This window comes from Eurytemora carolleeae, unplaced genomic scaffold, assembly GCF_000591075.1.
Source record: "Eurytemora carolleeae unplaced genomic scaffold, Eaff_2.0 scaffold1111, whole genome shotgun sequence".
NCBI classification, from domain to species: Eukaryota; Metazoa; Arthropoda; class Copepoda; order Calanoida; family Temoridae; genus Eurytemora; species Eurytemora carolleeae.
This window is the reverse complement of record NW_019397416.1, coordinates 63,208-85,393: the sequence shown is the minus strand read 5'-3', so window position 1 is coordinate 85,393 and position 22,186 is coordinate 63,208. Positions and strand designations below refer to the sequence as shown.

Below are 22,186 nucleotides of genomic sequence, written 5' to 3'. Positions count from 1 at the left end.
CAAGATTCAATCAATTAATTAAATAATTGATTAATTCTTGAATTTAAGCATTTTTTATCCCTTAAATTATAGATTATACAACATAGATATCAAAAGTATGATTAGATTAAGATACAAATCTTAAATAAAAGAGATAAAGAGGAAAAATAGAACAAACGACAAGGGTTAGGGCACATCTCTAAACCTTACTCCAGGTACCCCTGGTCCCTGGATACGAAAGGGTTCTCCGGGTTCTGTTAAACCCTTGAACCAGGAGAGCAAAGCAGAATTCTAAACAGATTTAAAAGCATGCTGGAAAAGACTCTTTAAAGGAGGTTCAAAAAACTTTGCACAAAAAATGTCAACAATGTCTAGACCAAGGAATTCGCTTTGCCCCCTGATCATTTTTCTTTTTGGTAAGATTTAGAGAGTGCGCCGGTTTCTGGTTGTTGCTGGGTCGACCAGCCTGCGCTTTCTGCTAGCTGGGCCGGCCAGGTTGGCCTTTTCCATACCTGTCAAAGGAAACTCCAGCTGCCATCGGTCCAGACCGGTTTCTTAGTGACAAATGAGCTCCAGTTGTAGACCGGTGCCCTGCAGTACATTACAGTTAATAGCTGGGGTCTATAGTACAAAAAGTACATAATTTATAGTAGGTGTATATACAGGAAACAGAGTACATAGTTTATAGTTGGTGTCTTTACAGAATAAAGAGCACATAGTTAATAGATGGGGGCTTTACAGTTCACAGAGTACATGGTTAATAGCTAGGGTATGTATAGTACACAGAACACATATTTTATAGTTGGTGGCTTTACAATACACAGAGTACATAGTTAATAGCTGGGTCTGTATAGTACACAGAGCACATAGTTTATAGTTGGTGGCTTTACAGTACACAGAGTACATAGTTAATAGCTGGGGTCTGTATAGTACACGGCGCACATAATTTATAGTTGGGGTCTTTACAATACACAAAGTACATAGTTAAAAGCTGGGGTCTGTATAGAACACAGAGCACATATTTTATAGTTGGTGGCTTTACAATACACAAAGTACATAGTTAAAAGCTGGGGTCTGTATAGTACACAGAGCACATAGTTTACAGTCGGTGGCTTTACAATACACAAAGTACATAGTTAATAGCTTGGGTCTGTATAGTACACAGCGTACATTATTTATAGTTGGGGTCTTTACAGTACACAGAGTACATAGTTTATAGATGGGGTATATACAGAACAGAGTACAAATCCTTTTAAACTAAATTCAGATTAAAATTCAAAAATATATTTATTTTGCAAATCCTTAAAAGGTAAGCATTTTTATTTTTTTAATCCAGTTCGATTAAACATACTAGGTGTTACACTAAGCAAGAAAATTTTGAAACAGGTAAAGTTTATCCTTCATCTCTGATCTAGGTATCTAATGGAGAAATGCGTATCAAGCAAAAGATTAACGATGTTTTTACAAAAAAGCTTTCAACGGTCTAATTTAATTCAATTTTTATGTTAAGCATTGAACACCAAAAGCAAAGTTATCTAGTTTAAAATAATATTTTCAATAAAAAGAAGTGTGGTATTACAAATTACAAAAAGCTTAAGAAGGGCCGGTTACGTTCTAGATTTATATGATATTAAAGATCAAAATAGTATATAAACCAAATCAATGTTAACACAATATATGCATTCTAAGATGAGCTCATTGTCCTGAGGTTATTACACTTATTTGAGTATTAAGTTAATGGAACAAGTGCGTCAAAGGTTTAATTAGGTGGAACCACCCAAAAAAAAACAAGTTTTTGAAGGCAGATATTCTGGTATTATTTAAACCCAAAGATATATTAGTTTGAGAGAACCTAGCATTACATTTTGCTACAAGTCTACAACAAGGGTAAAATAATATCCTGATACTACCGGATTAACCCAATCAAAATTAGAGGCAAATTGGTCAGGGGTTCGTTCGTTATGATAGGAAACACAAAGAACAACTTTATATGTAAGGATATCTATTCTTGTTTACAAATTCCGCCCAGAGAGAACTGGTTTCAATATGTACGCAGAGTATACGCGACAGCAATTAACTTTCCTTGCATTATAACCTTGCATATAATTATATGTGATAATATAAAAATAAACACACTAAACTATTTTGATAAGAGAACATGACGGACTAATGGCAAAACTATTCTATTGTTCGATTCTAATGTTTGATGCACTCAAAGCTCACATAACTGCAGTATTAATGCAATTCTTGCACTTAAAGATTAGATAAAGTGCATGGGGGGGGGGCGTTTCATGTTTTAGGTTTAACAGAGATGCAACAGTCAAAGGTTAATAGTTAAAGAGTTTAAAGTAGTTCTCAGTATTTAAACACTCGAATTGGATTAACTTATTGGGTTTACTGACTAAGAGATTAAGGGGTTAAGGGGTGAAAGGATTAAAGGATTAAGGGATTAAGGAATTAAGGAATTAAGGAATTAAGGAATTAAGAGATTCAGGGAATAAAAAATAAGGGATTAAGGGATTGACGGAAATAAGGGATTGACGGAATTAAGGACTAAATGATTGAAAGAATCATAAAAATATGCACGAATTAAGGATCACAGGGTTGATTGGATAATCTGAGCATTGAACAATTTAGTATTTAGAATGATTGAAGTATTTGGTTAGCAAAAGATATAAGAATCTTAATGTAATGATTCTTCATTTCTAGATGCATTTTGCATAGCAGACACGTGATACATATTCTAAATACATATATGTACATGGTGCACGGTACAACAAGTGGTACATTCATACACTAATACAATTTATCTACATCAAAGAGTATGAAATAGAAGGGAGACAACTGACGCAGTCCGCCCTACCATATGATTATGCATGCTTTGAAGACGGTACTCAATTTATATATGAAATATTCAGAATAGGTTATTGTATACGCGATAATTGTACAGCAGACAAATATTTTTTATATACAGATGGAGTAACGGCTGCGGAGCATGTATAATCATATGGTAGGGCGGGTCGTGTCAGTTTTATCTCCCTTCTATTTCATACTCCTTGATCTACATCAAAGAAAATAATAGGATATATTCTCTTTGATCTACAAATATATAGTAGTAATATCTGTTTTTTAAATTTGTTTGTATGTCGTGAACGCCTTGACCAATTTGCCTCAACTTATAAATATCAAGTTTAAATACCGACCTCTTCTACACCGACAAGGGTCATGTTTATCTAGATAATTCTGCAGAGTATCCCATCCTCCTCCAACCCTCACCATCACGTGACTCCGTAATATCTAAACAAATACATGAGGTCACACAGGTATTCCGGAGGTCAAAGGTCAAAAGGTAGGTCACAACAGAATAAACAGGACGTAAAAGGCCACAGGTCTGTTTGGAGGTCAAAGGTTTAACAGTTGTCACAAATATTTCAAGCAGGAGGTCATTTTTTAATTATTTGGTATGGTGCCTTTGGTGATACATCGACTGTATGCAGAGGCGCAACTTCCTTCCTATTTTACATCAGATTAGGAATTTTACCAAGTGTTAAAACTTTAAATTCAAAAGTCAGATTAGTTGCGATATACCTTACTGTCCCGAGCCCGGATTGTTCCAAAATAACGGGTGCATTTTAGACATACTTTGTATGTCTCCGTACTCAATAGTGTACGTTTGGCTCTTAGATGTCAGAACTTGATCTTATTTTACTATCTTTTCTATTAGTTTTCGCTAACAGAGGTCGTATTTCATCGTACTTAAGTCGTACACAGTCGGAGACGTCATATGTTTGTAAAAAGTACGGATGACACGAAGTACAGTACAGTACAGAACAAGAAGTTAAGCAAGGTTTGTGGTTGAAATTTATTTTCATCCAAAATAAATCCTTAATATTTAGAAATGATCTTATAGTTTCTCTATCACAATGTATGGTTTGAAGTGACACCTCCGTCCTTTCCCTTTCTCCATTTCCTTGTTCACTAAGTTTTCTACTTAGCTTTGTAAAGTTTCATAAAGTTTACTGCGAGAACCCAGGCTAGGGATACTGGAGAGTGCTTTAGAGAATAATTAAACCATGAGTAAACAATCTTAGTTTGAGTTTAACACACAATATTAGATTCAGAGCTAAGTGAGTATAATTTTTAAAATTGTAAACTTTTACAGTTTGCTACAGACAATTAATGTCAAAAACAACAAGTGAAATTATTCTTTTCTATTTAGATTGATGTGAACTGTAAATTTGTTATTTTTACTAATTTTAAACTAAATCTTCAGATTAAATACCAACTAGATGCATTGGAGGACACATTTATTATTCATGAATATTTAAAGTTTAGAGGATTCATTTCAACCTTGAATCAAAATCAATCCAGGTAAATTCGGAGACAGGTTTGCTTTAGCTTTACCCGGACACAGGACTGGTTTAGGGATCTGGAAACAGGGGTGGTTTAGGGACCCGAAGACAGGAGTGGTTTAGGGACCCAGAGACAGAGGTGATCCATATACCAGGAGACAGGGGTGGTTTAGGGACCCGGAGACAGGAGTGGTTTAGGGACCCAGAGACAGAGGTGGTCCAAATACCAGGAGACAGGGGTGGTTTAGGGACCCGGAGACATGGGAGTTTTATGGACCAGGAAATAAGGGTGGTTAGGGACCCGGATACAAGGGTGATCTAGGGATCATAAGACAGGAGTGGTTAATGAACCAGGAAACAGGATTGGTTTAGGGACCAGTAAAAAGGGGTAGTCTAGGGACCCGGAGACAGGGGTGGTTTAGGGACCCGGAAACAAGGAAGGTTTAGGGACCTGGAGGTGGGAGTGGCCTAGATACCAGGAAACATAAGTAGTTTAGGGACCCAGAGACAGGGGTGGTTTAGGGACCCGGAAACAAGGAAGGTTTAAGGACCTGGAGATGGGGGTGGCCTAGATACTATAGGAAACATGAGTGGTTTAGGGATCCGGAGACAGGGGATGGTCTAGTGACTAAAAAAACAAAGTGGTCTAAGAGATGCAACAAGAATTTTGAAAGCGAGAAAGCAATCAGCTTATCGGAAATCTATCCAATATACACCGGATATATCTGATATATCCGATTCAGATTAGAGATTTCATTTAAGTCATCATTGTTTACATTTTACCACGAATGACTCTATGGATTACTGCCGACTGTATGAAGTTTACTTGATTTTCTGTTTACGATGAGGAGGCTGGATTGATATAATTTGACGTGTCAGTGTTGCCATTCCCCCCCCCTCTTTCCATCCAGGCTAATTAGGTTTAAAAGAAGTCAATAATATGATATGCAAGGTTTCCGCGGTTTGAACTTGAGAACGGTTTGTAATCTATTCATCCTGGTTTTTCTTCAAGGTTTCATATAAAACTCAACAGACCAGAACCTAGATCTTCCTTCATTATGAGACTGAAAACAATATTTCAATTCACAAAAAACGTATTTGCCCGATTCACAATAGAACCCTTTAAACTTTTGACCAGCCCAATATAATGGAGGTAATGTGATTTATGAAAATTTTCTATTTCAGTTAACCATTAAATGGTGATTAGCGGGTTTCTACAGCAAAAACAATGAAGTAAACTGACAAAAATTTTCTCTTCTTAATAACAAATGACATTTAGACTCAGAAATCTAACATTCTAGATTAGAAATGTTTTTTGTTGTGTTACATTGGCCATTTAATCACTATAGTTTCAGTAGAAGTAAATATTTCCATTTACTGATATAGCGCCGATTGAAGGATTCATAACTCTAATTGGATAAAAGATACATAGAAAGATAGATGTTACCGCCACTATTTCTTTTGGTTCAAAATAGACAACAAACACATGACTGAACCCTGATTGGATCATGCACTAATGGACTCGGCATACAGTAGTGAATGGAACACAATGGGTTCACAGATTTCTGACCAAATATGATTCCTCTTTTGAATATTTATTCTATGGTAATAAACATGATGCTGATTAAACGTTTAGCAGACATCTTCTATAAAAAATATTGCTTTGTCGGCAAACATTTTTTTTTTTTCTTAAAGAGAAAAATATCAACAAATCATGTTATGTTGGAAACATATTCTCATTTTTTCAGTATTTGAAGAGAAAGAAACATATTTTAACACTTTAGTTAGACATCAATTTATCGCTATGTCATGAAGCTTGCGTAGATTCATTAATTTCTGAGGCGTACGATTTATTTAAAGGAACTATCGACGAAATTCAAAGTTATCATGTTATCAAAAAGTTTGATTGAAATACATTACTACCCTCCNGGGTTAAATTGTAGGGTTAAATTGTAGGGTTAAATTGTAGGGTTAAATTGTAGGGTTAAATTGTAGGGTTAAATTGTAGGGTTAAATTGTAGGGTTAAATTGTAGGGTTAAATTGTAGGGTTAAATTGTAGGGTTAAATTGTAGGGTTAAATTGTAGGGTTAAATTGTAGGGTTAAATTGTAGGGTTAAATTGTAGGGTTAAATTGTAGGGTTAAATTGTAGGGTTAAATTGTGTTTACTTTCTTGAACATTGTTTAATTAGTACAGGGTTACCCACAAAGGATGAGACTGTAAAGACGACTTGAAGCTCTTGAAATATGAGCATCCTAAGGATAAATTAAGTCTCCTTGAATAAGGCCTATTTAATGAATTTGCAAAGAAAACAGCACGTTACCCACCCCGAACTAACCAGAGAGAGAAGCATTCGGTTTCTTCTATTTGAAATCAAACGTGTTTTCGTCTATATTTCTACAATCTTTACGGATTTGTTTATTTTATACTTTTTCATTCAAAAAAATTATTTAAGAAAAAGGCTATAACATTATGTATAAGGGGTCAAATAGTGATCGAAAGTCAGAGCTCTCTGAAATATTGACAGAATTGTTAAATCCACGTGTACTAGATGCAAAGAATTAAGTAGAAATTCCGTAAGTCTTCTCTGAAGCCTTATCCTTTGTGGGTAACCCTGTAGCTATATAATGCCGAAATAAATAAAGTAAAGCAGTGACATCCATTTAATAAGAAATAATACTATAACAATTTCATACAGTCTCTGAAGTCTCATTCTTTGTGGGCAGTACTGTATGCTACAGTAACAACCAGAAAACTCTAGAAGAGGAATTCGACTTTAAGACTCAAGTTTACACTTAAAATGGTTCAATACACTGAGGCAGAGCAATGGTTCAGTGTAAACAATGATTTATTATTATTGATTTAATAACTTACTAGTAAAGCTATTTTCTTTGTAACAACATCAAATGCACTTCAGTATTGTTTTAATGTCGTCTTCCTATTCTACAGTTTTCTGGTTATTCTACTGTACGTCTGAGATATTACTTACCCGTACAAAGATAAGAACTTTTGTATCTCCTATTCTACAGTTTTCTGGTTATTCTACTGTACGTCTGAGATATTACTTACCCGCACAAAGATAAGAACTTTGGTATCTCCTATTCTATATTTTCCTTCAGAGACCCTGATCATCGGGAACTGGGAGGGACACTGGCACTCAGAAAGAAGATCCCGAACCTAAATAGATTTCATCAATTGTACTGTCTGTGTACTAGAGTAAGAAAAAGAAAATTTTGGACTGAATATCTTCTTTGCACTTTATTTTTACTTCTAATAAATGTCACGAAGGATTTTGTATTTAGCAAGTAAATTGGAACTATGATATCTCTTAAACTCCAGAGATATATTTCATAATTAAGAATAAAAAGACGGCCTAGAATTCAACTATATTCAGGTTCAAACTAGCTGTATATATTTAATATTCATAATCATCGCCCTTTAATGTTCTAATAATTGTTATAGCCATCATTCATAATCATGTCCTAGTTTTTATTACTGTCCTAGTCGTCATTCTAGTCCTATTAATCATTCTTGTCCTAGTTCTCATTCTTGTCCTTTACCTCATTATTTTCCTGTCATTCATTCTTGTCCTATTGATTTTTCTTGTTCTATTTAGTTCTCATTCTTGTCCTTTTTATCTTTATTTTCTTTTTACTCATTCTTGTTCTAGTCGTCATTCGACCTAGAACTCATTCTTGCTCAATTTTTTTTTCTTGTCCTATTCAATCATTTTTATCCTAATTCTTATTCTTGTCTTTGTCGTCATTCTTATCCTGATTCTAATTTGCTTTCTTGAATAGCTGACTATAAAGTGTAGTGTTTTGTCCCCAAGTTTTCATACATGTCCAATTCCCCATTCTTGTTCTTGTTTTTATTTTGGTTCTTGTTCTTGTTCTTAATCTTGTTCTTATTCTTGTCCAATTAATCGTTCTCGTCCTAGTTTTATTAGTGTCCAAATAATCATTCTTGTCCTAGTTTAGTGTCTAAATAAGCATTCTTGTCCTAGTTTTATTAGTGTCTAATTAATCATGCTTGTCCTAGTTTTATTAGTGTTCATATAATCATTCTTGTCCTAGTTTTTATTAGTGTCCAATTAATCATTCTTGTCCTAGTTTTCATTAGTTTACAATTAATCATTCTTGTCCTAGTTTTTATTAGTTTCCAATTAATCAATCTTGTCCTAGTTTTTATTGATGTTCAATTAATCATTCTTTTCCTAGTTTTTATTAGTGTCCAATTAATCATTCTTGTCCTAGTTTTCATTAGTTTACAATTAATCATTCTTGTCCTAGTTTTTATTAGTTTCCAATTAATCAATCTTGTCCTAGTTTTTATTGATGTTCAATTAATCATTCTTTTCCTAGTTTTTATTAGTGTCCAATTAATCATTCTTGTCCTAGTTTTCATTAGCTCCAATTAATCATTCTTGTCCTAGTTTTTATAAGTGTCCAATTAATCAATCTTGTCCTAGTTTTTATTAGTTTCCAATTAATCATTCTTGTCCTAGTTTTTATTAGTTTCCAATTAATCATTCTTGTCTTAGTTTTTATTAGCTTCCAATTAATCATTCTTGTCCTAGTTTTTTTAGTGTCCAATTAATCATTCTTGTCCTAATACTTTCTCTTGTCTTATAAAGCCGAATGGCTGACTAATGGCTATATATTGTAAACCATGTTTTCACTTTTATAATTTATAATTCAATTAATAAAGTCAGCTAACCACTACATTTTACACTGATACACACAGTTGGAGTAGCAAATTAACTACAATCACAAGATTAGGAAATAAATAAGAGGTAAAATCGGAATTATATCGCCATAAAGATTGGATGGAATAATAAAAATTAAGCGAAATTACGTTGTAGTTTTCTCTTGTAATAAAAAATAAATAAAAACAAAATTACATTACTAAAATAAAGTTCAGTACAAAAAATAATTTACATTACTGAAAAATATTTACAGTGCATAAGGCCGAAAACAAGTAAAGTACACAGTACCGAAAAGGATGTACTGTACAATACACAGTCCTGAAAAAGNAGTACAGTAAGTGCCAAAAAAGTACAGTACAGTACAATACAGTACAGTACAGTACAGTACAGTACAGTACAGTACAGTACAGTACAGTACAGTACCAAGAGTACTCACCATTTCGTCTAGACTCCGAAGATCATTATGGATCTCCTGAGGCATTGGTCCAATAGGATAGGGATATCCCTCTTCCTCCTCTTCTTCTTCCTCTTCTTCTTCCTCTTCTTCTTCTTCTTCTTCTATTTCCTCAAAGTCTTCATCATATTGGTTGGAATTTAATTCGTCCAATAAATCATCCATACCTAGTAATTATTTTAATTTTAAAGAATTGTATCAGCGTAATTTTAACTGGCCCTCTAGTAAAAAATTACATATTTTCTGTAAAAAAAACAGACAAGGATATCTCCATCAATTTTCAATTTTGCCATGAGAAAGGTTAGAAGAGTTCCGCTGTGAAAAGTGAATGTAACTATTTAAAATATGGAAGGATTACTTAATTCTAAATTGTAATATTTTCTTTTTTATTTTGCCTAGAAATTCAACATTTCGTTTTCTTCTTTTGGATAATTTCTTTTCTCTGATATTTAATTGAACCTTTGAAAAGATTTCTTTATTCAATAACATTAAAACCTTCCTCAGACTGAATGCATATAATTCAAATATGGGAAAGATAAATCCGCGAAAACTTTCATTTTCTAGAATACTTGATTCGCAGAAAATATTAGACCTGCATTTTCTACGATAAGAAAATGTTCAGATATTGATATCAATTTGTGAAAGATTTAACATAGAAATATTACTGACATTTTCATATGAAATTAAGTTTTTAATTAGGAATTTTTGCCACCAACTCTAATTTGCGACGTAATATCATAGATCTTAGATATTTCAAACTTTGAATCCTTTTCGAGAAAATAATCTTAGTTTGAAATACCAAAGATTTTCACCACGAGGTTGCAAAAATGTAGGAATTCTAAAATGTGAGTTTGTGGCAAAGACTCAATTTCTTTACACGATCACTTTTGACTCCTAGTAATTGTATGCAGTATTGTAGAAAATCGTTTACGATTCATTTGAGACTTATAAAACGTTTCCACGATGTATAACTACTGAGTTTGAGTGCAAGTTCGACGTTAAAAAAAAAAACGATTCTAAAAACGTACCCACCCAAATTCATTATTTTGAGCGTCGACTTTGCGCTCAAACTCAGTAAATATACGTCGTAGAAACGTTTTATATGTCTCAAATGAATTCTAAAAAATATGTCCCCAATACTGCATATTCAGTTCAACCACCCATACATTGCCGGTCACTCCCTTTAAGTGATGTTTTTTCACCTGTATCATCCTGGACTTCGACAGCTAGACTTGGAAACAAATCAAACTCCTCCCTCCTCTCCCTCTCCTCCTTCTCCTTCTGCTCTTTCTTCTCCTTCTCCTCCTTCTCCTTCAACTCCTTCTTCTTCAATCTCTCTTCCTCTTTCAATATCTTCTCCTTCTCTCGTTCTTCCTTCTCTAGTCTTCTTCTCTCTTTTTCTTCTCTGAGAAAAATATTCTTGAATTTCTTTCTTCTCCGAAGAATATTAAAAAAGTTTACAAACATTTTTGACAATCACGAAAAAAAACTTTAGGGTCCTCATGACAAACTAGAAAACTTTTACATTTATGTAAAAAGTTAGATCCAATTTGCAATCATGGAGGTGAAACTTTTATAATTTATGATAATCAAATAAATAGTGGCTTTAATTTTCAAGATAAGATTTATTTTGTAAACTAAATTTGTTGCGCATATAATATTCGTATGTAAGTTTTTTTATGAATAGTAAACAGTATACATGAACAGTAAACTGTAAGAATGGAAAAAAAGAAAAAAGGGAAAAAAATGAAGAAAAAAAATATTTGTGATTAAAAAAGTTAGTGCACTTTATTTTATAAATGCTAGTTTTTAAGCACACTTTTCCTATTTTGGTTTAGATGACATTATCCCATGTTCACATGGAATCTAAGTTTAAAAAATACAAAAATAGATAAATCACGAAACCTCTTTCTGGGCGTAATTGAATTACAAGAAATTGACATATTAAATTAGCATATTAAAAATTAAAACAACAAATTTTGCAATATAAACCCCTTGATATTAAAATATATGTGCTGTACACTGTACAATTGTGAAGGAATTGAGTTTTTGTCACAAACTCTGATTTTGTAATCCCATCTATATAACCCAATCCGGCCTTGTCTACTTTCATACTTCTAATTATGAATTCTATGAACCAATTTATGATTGAAATCAGGTTTACACCACCAGGTTGCAAAGGGGTTGGAGTATTTGAGTTTGTGGCAAAGAATCAATTTTTAAATGATTATTTAAAAGTAACCCNTCAACAGGGCGTGGGCTTAACCTGATAATAAGATAAGCTTAAAATAATTGAATTTGAAACCAAAGTAGCAGATTGGTTCAAATCTATCTTTAAGCAGCTCTAACCAAACTTTTTTACAACCCTGAGCTGCAGATGGATATATTCAAGGTAGGTTAACTAAAGGTATGGGGGTAGGGTACTGCAGATGGATATATTCAAGGTAGTTATACAAAAGGTAGGGTGGGTAGGATTGTTTTGATAAAACCTTTTTATATACCTCACAGTAAAATCTAAACACACATCCTATCTCCCCTACCTTACCTATATACAACTAAGATAGATACATCGTTCGTTGCCATATACGATAAACAAACCAGATCGGGCCCAGATCCTATTCTATTCTATTCAAATTCAGTATTGCACAGTACAGAGATATCATCTATTAGTTTAGATATAGTATTGCTTTCCCTTTGGAAGGCCACACGAAATAAGCTATTTTCAAGGACAGTTGATCAAATATCAAATCAAGAAAAGGAAAATCAAGAAGTTTCTCGAAAATACTATTTTCAAATATTTAATTCAAATAGTTTAGTTTTAGTTTTTTTTAATTCAATAAACTACAGCCAAATTCAAGGAAACACGCCAGGTTGAAATCTTACATGCTTTAAACTCGTATAAAATCAAAACCAGAGGAGCTATATGTGGTTACAAACTCACGTGCCAGTAATTTCACATAAATTTGACCTTCCCTCTCAATCTATTGAACTGTGCCTGGTTTAATTTGCTTATTTTATAAAGGTTCACTTTACTGTTAAAAAAAACAAGTTACAAATGATATTATGCAAATTACTGAAAAGAAAAAATCTAAACTAGAATTATGAACGTTATGTTATGCACCAATCTTTTTTTTTTCGCGTTAAACAGGGATTTAAAGGTCATATCAACACAACCCTCATGATAAATGTCATATCAACACAACCCTCATGATAAATGTCATATAATAAAGTTCAACATTTTTTTCTTTCCCCAGAAATCTGGCAATAAAAAAGTTGTTGATCCGAACTGTGAATGCAAAATTTTGATAGAACAAAGACAGGATAATAAAGATAAAGAAACCTTATAAAACTAAAACTATATGAAAATAAAAATAAGATAAAAGCATGAGAAGAAGTGGAAAAGGCAAGAAAAAATTAAAATAAAAAACTTATGTAGGTCGAATAAGATATTTTGTAAATTGAAGGATGGTGAAAATCTCCTTATTTATCTATTAACAGTTCAAGATGCTGATACGTGGAAAAACTATTCTATTATTTCCCAGAGGGGATTGAATGTGGGAAAGTTGCGAAGGGTGCACAAGGGGGGATGGTAATGCCCCCCCCTCCCAGCCCTTGCAGTCATAAGGCCATTTTAAATCCATTTTAAACCTTCTTATTCATGATATGTGTTAAAGACTAATTATGTCAAGGTTATAATGCAAGGATATTTATTTCAGAGGTGTACACATCTTTTGTACTGCAGTGTACTGTCTCTGGGCGGTAATGTAAACACAAAACGGATGTCGAAGCCTGACATATTATCTATCCATCTTTCACATAAAAAATCAATGAAATATTCTGTTCATTGGAAACTATTTTGTGAAATATAAAAATTTATCAAATTAAATGCTTTTAACCTCTTTGGATACTAAAAGAACACTGATTCATCTATTCTTGTTTACAAATTCCGCCCAGAGAGAACTGGTTTCAATATGTACGCAGAGTATACGCAACTGCAATTAACTTTCCTTGTCTTAATACCTTGAATTATGTAATATTTTAAACATCTGTCAAGAAAGCATTCTTTAACCTAAAGAAACACGATTCTTGCTAATTATCGCGAATCGTGATCCATACCCGTGGAAATCGGAGAAGGGAAAAAAGAGAATGAGAGAAGGTTGAAGGAATAAGTGTTAGAGAAGGAAAAGGGTTTGACAGGAATAAGGATGGGGTGATGGTGAAGAAGGAGGATGGGGTCCGAAGGGGGGGGAAGGGGGAATACTATAGTTTACCTAGCTAACTCCATATCTATCTGTTGCTCGAACTGAACCAGCATTGGAGCCAGCATCCCTAGATGGGCTCCTCTCCTTGCTACTTCCAATAGAGTCAACACAACATGCTTCTCATTCTTCTGGGACACCAGGTCCTCCGTCTCAAACATGATAACTTCCATCACCTGGAGGCCGCGGCAGAACTTGATAAAGTTGTAAACATTGTCCCGGGCAAACCTAAACAAACAACAAGTAAATGAAAACCTCAGTAAAAATTTACTATTCCAGATAAATAGATAAACAGTCACAAGAGATTGTTTTTTCCATATTAGGAAGGTCCGGGGTTTGGTTGGTCCACGGCACTAAGAAATCACCAAACAATTAAACAATAAATCTAACAACAAAGACATAAAAAATTAGGTCAAGTCATTACTTAGTAAATTGATGTTCAAGAATATCTTTTAACATTAATAAGTTCAAATTACAAGTTGATAGTATTTGCCTTCAACTGAAGATGTGTTAAATTGAGAATTAAGGATATCAAAACAGTAAAAGCCAACAAGTTTATTTTTTTATTCAATAGATATCATAGATAGCTTTAGATAGATAGATGGATAGATATATAGATACATGAGTTCCTATATAGGCATAAATATGGTTGTATAGTAGCATGATATAAAAGATATTGATGGATACAAGGTTAATCTAGATCAAGAGTTGACAGGACTAGTGCTGGGTGATGAGTAGAATTAAATTAGATACATTTTTTAAATGAATTGTAGAAGTGCCTTTCCATTCATAGAGTGGCAAGTTTGATTCACAACGGTACCTTTAAAAGCTTTATTTTACCAAGAATGCATAAATCCAACATTTTTTCTTTAACAATTTATTATGTTCAATTATATTATTTAATTATAAAGTGAAGGAAATTGTTTGAATTAAATAATGTTCAAAGTAGAAAATCAATTATATCTTCCACATTATGATTTCAAAATGGAAGGTCACATGAAAATTGCAACGACAGCCCTTTTATGATAAATGTTTTTATTGTCTAAAAATGGCTGTTACTGTTTCTAATATGACTAATTATAAATATAAAGACCGATAACTGTGTACTAATGGAGTTTATTCAACCATGGCTAGTTCTCACTGTAAAAGATAAATCTGTGGTTCAGAGGATACAGAAGGATAATTTTTATATTATAAATCATACTCAAGCAAAACCTTGATCAAATCAGTATTATTTCTTTAGTCCTTGATCAATTCAATACTTCTTATCTTCCGTAGTCCTTGATCAATTCAATACTACTTTCGTAGTCCTTGATAAATTCAATACTTCTTATCTTCCGTAGTCCTTGATCAATTCAATACTACTTTCGTAGTCCTTGATCAATTCAATACTACTTTCATAGTCCTTGATCAATTCAATACTTCTTATCTTCCGTAGTCCTTGATTAGTTCAATACTGCTTCCGTAGTCCTTGATCAATTCAATACTACTTTCGTAGTCCTTGATCAATTCAATACTTCTTCCATAGTCCTTGATCAATTCAACACTTTTCTTGATCAATTCAATACTTATTTCGTAGTTCTTGATCAATTCAATACTTCTTCCTTAGTCCTTGATCAATTCAATACTTCTTCCATAGTCCCTGATCAATTCAATACTTCTTCCATAGTCCTTGATCAATTCAATACTTCTTCCGTAGTCCTTGATCAATTCAACACTTTTTCCGTAGTCCTTGATCAATTCAATACTTCTTCAATAGTCCTTGATCAATTCAACACTTTTTCCGTGATCTTTGATAATTTTTTCAGAAACTCCTTTTGTAAATATAATTGTTCTACTATTTTAACAAATTATAAAAAATTTCCGAAAAAACAACAAATTTTCTTCGATTTTTAGATACAAATTGAATCATGCATCTCTGGATCCATTTTCAATATAAGCTATATGTTGAAATTAATTACGCTTACAGTCCCTTTAATATACATTATATATATGTAAATATTCATTCTAAACATATATTACATTAATCCTAAACTATTTAGCATAAACTTGTACACCGGGGTGGTTGCAACGAGAATATAATAAAACCCATTCCACGTGCTATAACTTATGTATGCGTTTTTAATACCTAAACATAGTATAAGTAAAAACTATGTTAACATACTAAAATTAATACAACAAAAAAACAATTAAAAGAATAACTTCCTTCCGATGTAAGATGTAACCCTGTTTTCAACCCCTTAATGAAAATCCTCCACACGTGTATAGTATGTATAGATTTCCCCATGCTCATTTAATCCCGTCCTATAGAGGTATTTCCTTCACCTATTTCACCATGTAAATTCCCCCAGGTCTGTCTCTAGGTAGATTAGCTCCTACCCAACACATGTATAGATAGATAGATAGATAGATAGATAGATAGATAGATAGATAGATAGATAGATAGATAGATAGATAGATAGATAGATAGATAGAAGAAAATATATAGAGATAGATAGATGGAATAATGGCTTGTTTAGAGTCTTTTTCTTTATGGTTTACCCTGTTTTAAACCAGGTTCATAGAATAATTATGCAGAGTATAGGTTTGACATGAAGAATGAGGGTGGAGCTAGGATAGGTCGAGAGATATCAGTTAGGAGGGATGGAACCTATCAAGGACTGTAGAAATTTATCAGTTCGGAGGGATTCATCATGTGAAATAAGGATTGGAGGGATTCGTTAGGGGTTCGGAGGAATGAATTATTCAAGGTTCTGAGGATATTTATCCGGAGAATTGGAGAAGAAACAAAAGTAGAATGAAGGAGGAAAAAGAATAAAGGAAAAAGAAAAGGACAAAATTAACTCAAGGGGAGCTGGGGAGTAGGGAGACATGATATAAAAATCAAACAAGGGGAAGATTTACTATAGATGGGTAGAAGGGAGAATAGGGCCGGATGAGGAATGAGCAGGGGGTATAGATGAGGGTGTAGGAGGGTGGTATATAGATGGGTAGAAGGGTTATATATATATATATATATATATGTATACATCTTTTCATTTATAAATATGTAAGACCTAAACTACTTTCCTTACCAGCAAATAATTTGAACTGTATTGAAACTAATTCAAGAATTAACTCTCGAGTATTAACCTTTTCATAATAAAATAATGGCATAATTGGAAAACGTGATAATTATTCAACAAATAAAAAAGTATTTTAAATTTCAGACGCGGCTCAAATATGCTTGGTTCCACTTAAAATTGTATTCAACTATTGTAAACTACATAATAAATTGTGATTTTTTATTTGTATTATCTCGTGCTTTGTAGTTGAATAAAAATATGAATACGAAATTAAGTTTTTCAAGATTTAAGCCGGCGCGGCGCTTAATTAAAACTGGTTTGTGGGGGATTTGCGACGCGACTCAAATTCATTAAATTCGGACTCTGGTGAACAAATGAATGAATAAATTAAAAGATGAATACTTAAATGATTAATTGAAAAATTAATAAAAAAATAAAGAATGAAACATTAATAAAGAAACAAACGAAAAAATAAAAAATAAAAAGAATGAAAGGATAGTGATATAAATAAAAAAATACCATAAAGGATGAAAAAATAAAAGACTGAATGAATTAATGAACGGAAGGATGAATTATAGGATGAATATATGGATGAATGAGAGGATGAATAAATGGAGAAATGAAAGCGTGAATAAAAGAATAAGTAAGGGATGTATGAAAGGATGAATGAAGATAGGATGAATGACTAAAAGGATGAACGAATGAGAGGATGAATGAACTCACCAAGTGCCAGGAATGACGTTCTCCCTGATAGGAATATCTACTGGAGGAACCATGAAATCTGGAGGTTTCCTGCTGTACTCCCCCAACCAGATCTTCTCTAGAATCTCCTCATGCTTGCGCCGGACTGCATTCGCGTGCTGAAATATATAAGATGAAACTCGGTTTCGGTGTTCAAGGAACTGTAGAGGTAATTTCAACTTATAACCCATTATCTATGTAACTTTTTTAATTAAATTTTTTTCTAAAAAGAAATAATTTTTATGATTTTCCTTCCTTGTCTCTGATGTGTAAATCCACGAATCACTTTTTCCGTGAAACCGCATTTAAAAGCTAACAATTGGGAAATCAAATAGGTCCTTATCACATAGAGGTTCAAGGACACCCTTGTGAATTGTGCATTTGACTCAACAGTTTCGAGGGTTACTTAAAATTGGTCAACAGTCGCTTTAAGTTAGACATGGTTCGAGATTTACTTTAAATTTGTCTACAGTCGCTTTAAGTTAGACATGGTTCGAGATTTACTTTAAATTTGTCAACAATCGCTTTCAGCAAGAAATGGTTCGTGATTTACTTAAAATTTGTCAATAGTAGCTTTAAGTTAGACATGGTTCGAGGGTTACTTAAAATATGTCAACTGTCGGTTTAAGTTAGACATGGTTCGAGGGTTACTTAAACTTTGTCAACAGTCGCATTAAGTTGATCAAGATTTACTTAAAATTTGTCTACAGCCGCTTTAAGTAAGACATGGTTCGAGGGTTACTTAAAATATGTCAACAGTCGCTTTAAGTTAGACATGGAAAATTAAAAGGAACTGATTAATGTCAGCATACATTAAATTTCTTATAATTTTTTTGTCTTTGCATCCGGATGTCTTAATTATAAATTATGTTGGAACAAATGTATAAAGTTTAACTCCAAAACTTGAAAAGATATAGAAATAAGAAAATACGAGTTTGAGGCGAGTAATCTGTTCCTGTGAATGTTTAGATTATAATAAACTTGTTTTTTTTTCAAGTGAGAGATTAAAAATATGTGTTTTAGCCACGCGCGCGCCTTTAATCATAACTTCGCGCACTTATATCAATTTGCAATTATTAGTATCGCGTGTGAAAATCTATTATGGGATCCACAAGCGAAAATCTAATTTAAATCAAGATCCTGCGCAAAATTTTATAAGCATTTTTTTGCAATCTTTACGCCTAAATATGGTCAAATTGCGTGGGTTACCATGAAAGCCTTTCAGTAGGTCGTGTAGGTTTAACTTTTAAGTTATTTATATTAATTTAAATTTATTATAATTTGAATCTGTTGGGTCTACATATATGGGACAGTGGTAGATAGTGTGCTACTCTCTACCTTATATGGTACCTGGAGAATATGCTTTACCTAGACCAGAGATAAAACCTTTAAAGGGACTGTGTACTTTTCATTCACAGAGTATAATATCCGAGCCACAACGTTGCCCTTTACACCTTTCACGCACCTTTGTCCCTTTAGTAAAGGTAAATTCAGCCTATATGAAGCATAAAGTCTGACCGCGACAACCTTGTTGCACCGGCTAGTCCTGTCCATAGAGCTAGGTACAGTACAAACTGGGACTGGAAAGGTTGGCCCGGCTCGGAAATTCAAATGTACTACGGCTGCCCGTGCTTTATCTAGCTCAGTAACAATAAGAGTGATATCGTCATTTTTTTATCTTAAACACTTAACACAATTTCCTTATTTTTTTCTGTCGCATTTTTTTGGAGAAACCATAACTAAAAATATTTGATTTTCAGCTAGAGGAATAAGGATAACTTATATATCCTTGATCAGACAAAAGTTATAAAAATAACGTTTTAAATTGTTTATGAAACTTTCAATAGGTTGGGGGGGGGNGGTACTTGAGTTTTTGTGCATTGTCCCTTTAATGCAAAGATTTTAACTATTAAAATGAAAACCTGACTTAGATTTCATATTGATTACATGTTCTGCATCAGTTGAAGTACGGTAAAAAGTTATCGTAAGATCCAATTATTTAAAATCTAGATTTTCAAGTTTGAAATAAATATTGCCGAATATTCTGAATATCAGACCTTAACGCGTGCCCTGAGCCTGCAATTTAATGTGCATAAACCTAGTTTCTCAACTTAAGTTCTGTATTTACACGGCTTAAGTTTTAAACAATAAACTTAATCGGTATAATCTTCTGATTCTTGCACCACGATCCGTCCTTGCTCAATATAAATATTCAGAAGATTCCATTGTTTTCCAGAGCATGGGAAACTACGGAGACCTCGACGCATGATAAATCAATCATAAACGCGGCATACGTGCTTAATCTTGATATCCTGTATGGGAAGAGAAGACCCACGTTTTATAACGTTTACATAATTTTCACGGATTTTCACAAACTTTCTCCCGCATTGCCTCGTCATTGTATTGTAATACGCTTTAGCTCCAGTATTTTTATGAAGTATTAAAGCATTGTATACTCACAAACAGGATGATGAAATTTAAATGACATGAAAAATATATATTAACATGAAAAATATATATTAACATGAAAAATACATATATTAACATGATTTACAGTTTTCTTTTTCGTTCAATTTCTAAACCTTCGGCAGTTAAAGACTGCAGTATTTAGTGATTTATGTAAAATATCTAGATAAAATATAAATATGTATATATAATACATATTTTATGTCTTCCTATGTCAGTTTATAATTATTTATCTATCTATTTAGTAAGTATCTTTCTGTCTATCTATTTGTATCTATCTATATATCTATCTATTTTCTATCCTCTAGGTACATCTACAATTTCCCTATCAGGGTTCTTAGAACCAGAAGTTTGAATGCTATGATCTATATAACTTTCTATTTATCTCTCTTTTTGTAAATCTATATATATCTTTCTTTTTTTCTATCTGTCTATCTATCTATCTATCGATCTATTTTTCATCGACAACTTTTTAAAAAATATTTTAATGGTTTGATTTAGAAATGTTGAATTTTAATTTTTTGTTGCTGCAGAATTCGTAACAAAATTTTTTCATTCACCCAATTAAATAATTATATAATTTAAAGTTTATCAATGAACAAAAACGTAATTTTCCTGGTGTCTGGGGGGGGGTCCTAATATTACAAAATTGTCATTAGAAAATAATAACTCTAGGTTACCCGGGGGTAAGCCCGGAGATAGTTTTGGTTACACACTCCTGCTCGCTCTTTTACATTTTTGAATAACTATTTAAACAAGAAATATTTAACACTAGAATTCGCGCCCTTCTTTCTAGGCTTTTAGGGCGCTTCGCGCCCATCTTCTATTTAAATTGTGAACATGTTCTTTTTGTTTACATTTTAAAACAAACAAGAAAAAAATTTATGCGGATTTTTTTAAAAAAAATCGCGGATTTTCAAGAATTTAATTTTTTTTGTAAATTAAAAACCTTTAAAACACATTTTTTTTTTAAATTTCATTCATAAACCTTCCCTATGGTTACGTGATGTCCCACAAAAAATTTTGGCCCGATCGGTTCAGCCGTTTTGACGTTTATTGGATACAAACAAACAGACACCCAGACGTTTGTTGGATACAAACAAACAGACACCCAGACAAGCCAAATTTATATATAGATAAGAATGCAGAAAAGCGTTAATGTTGGATTAATCCGTGTTAAAACATCAAAAATGTATTTACAAAGGAATTATGTCTCACTACAACCCAATGTCGTAGACTTTTGATATTTCAAACTATACATTCTGTAAGATCATATGTTCTAAGTATAAAATGCCAAAGTTTTTAACATTAGGTTACAAAGATGTGTGGATAAGAAAATTTGGGTTTGTGGCAAAAAGTCAATTCCTTAAAGGGACTTGCCCGATTCACATTGGTACCCTTTGTACCTTTATCTGAGCAACATTGAGGAGGATATCGTCGTGTTTTTGTGGTAAAAAAGTGATTTTAATTTCTTCAAAAATCCGCAAGTAGGTTTTTTCTAGAATCCCAAATTGAAAATAATCAACTATCAAATAGATTTAGATTTAAAGGGAATTGTTGTCAATCAGACACACAACTCTTTAAATAGAGGGTCACTTAAAATTTCACCAACAGTCCCTTTTCTCGCACATTTTGAAGAGATATTGTATGAATGAAGGGCGGAGTATAAAGAAGGGATATCATGGTGGGTCTATGTAACACTAGAGAAATAAAGCAGGACATTACAAATTCAAAAATCACCGTTTACCCATTGTATAATCCTTTGTTACAAGCGTAGGGGGTTAACGTGCTAGGTTTTAAACCGTGAAATTATAAAATATTCGTCTTAGCTTAACTTTTAGAACTGAGGCCCACCACCCCACTCTAAAAGCTGCATGATCCGAGCCAGTACAACATGCACTGTACACTGCACAGTGTATATACTGTCCAGTCTGGACTACCTGTGGAAGGTATCTAAAATCTCAAAAGTTTGAATTTAATCAGCTAATATTTAATCAGCTAATATTTAATCAGCTAATATTTAAGAACTGAAATTGAAAATTATCATTTTTTTCAGTTAAAGATACCAAACACAGGTAATTTATACTTTTTGACTCACTCTATGGCTAATTGACGGTTCTTCATAACCTTATACAGACTTTTAGAGGGGGGGGGGTAGAGAG

At 33.0% G+C, this 22,186-nt stretch overlaps 1 protein-coding gene across 2 annotated transcripts in view; it reads right to left on the bottom strand.

The window, feature by feature from the left end:
- LOC111714172 (GAS2-like protein pickled eggs) overlaps nucleotides 1-22,186 on the bottom strand; it is a 40,078-nt gene that overhangs the window by 12,548 nt on the left and 5,344 nt on the right. For both annotated transcript variants that reach the window (XM_023489221.1, XM_023489222.1), the window contains exons 3-9: nucleotides 17,541-17,677; nucleotides 13,765-13,980; nucleotides 10,696-10,898; nucleotides 9,476-9,660; nucleotides 7,401-7,508; nucleotides 3,183-3,276; nucleotides 492-570 (exon numbers count right to left, since the gene is read on the bottom strand). In XM_023489221.1, the coding sequence (XP_023344989.1) occupies nucleotides 492-570; nucleotides 3,183-3,276; nucleotides 7,401-7,508; nucleotides 9,476-9,660; nucleotides 10,696-10,898; nucleotides 13,765-13,980; nucleotides 17,541-17,677 (1,022 nt within the window). The remainder of the gene's footprint in view (nucleotides 1-491; nucleotides 571-3,182; nucleotides 3,277-7,400; nucleotides 7,509-9,475; nucleotides 9,661-10,695; nucleotides 10,899-13,764; nucleotides 13,981-17,540; nucleotides 17,678-22,186) is intronic.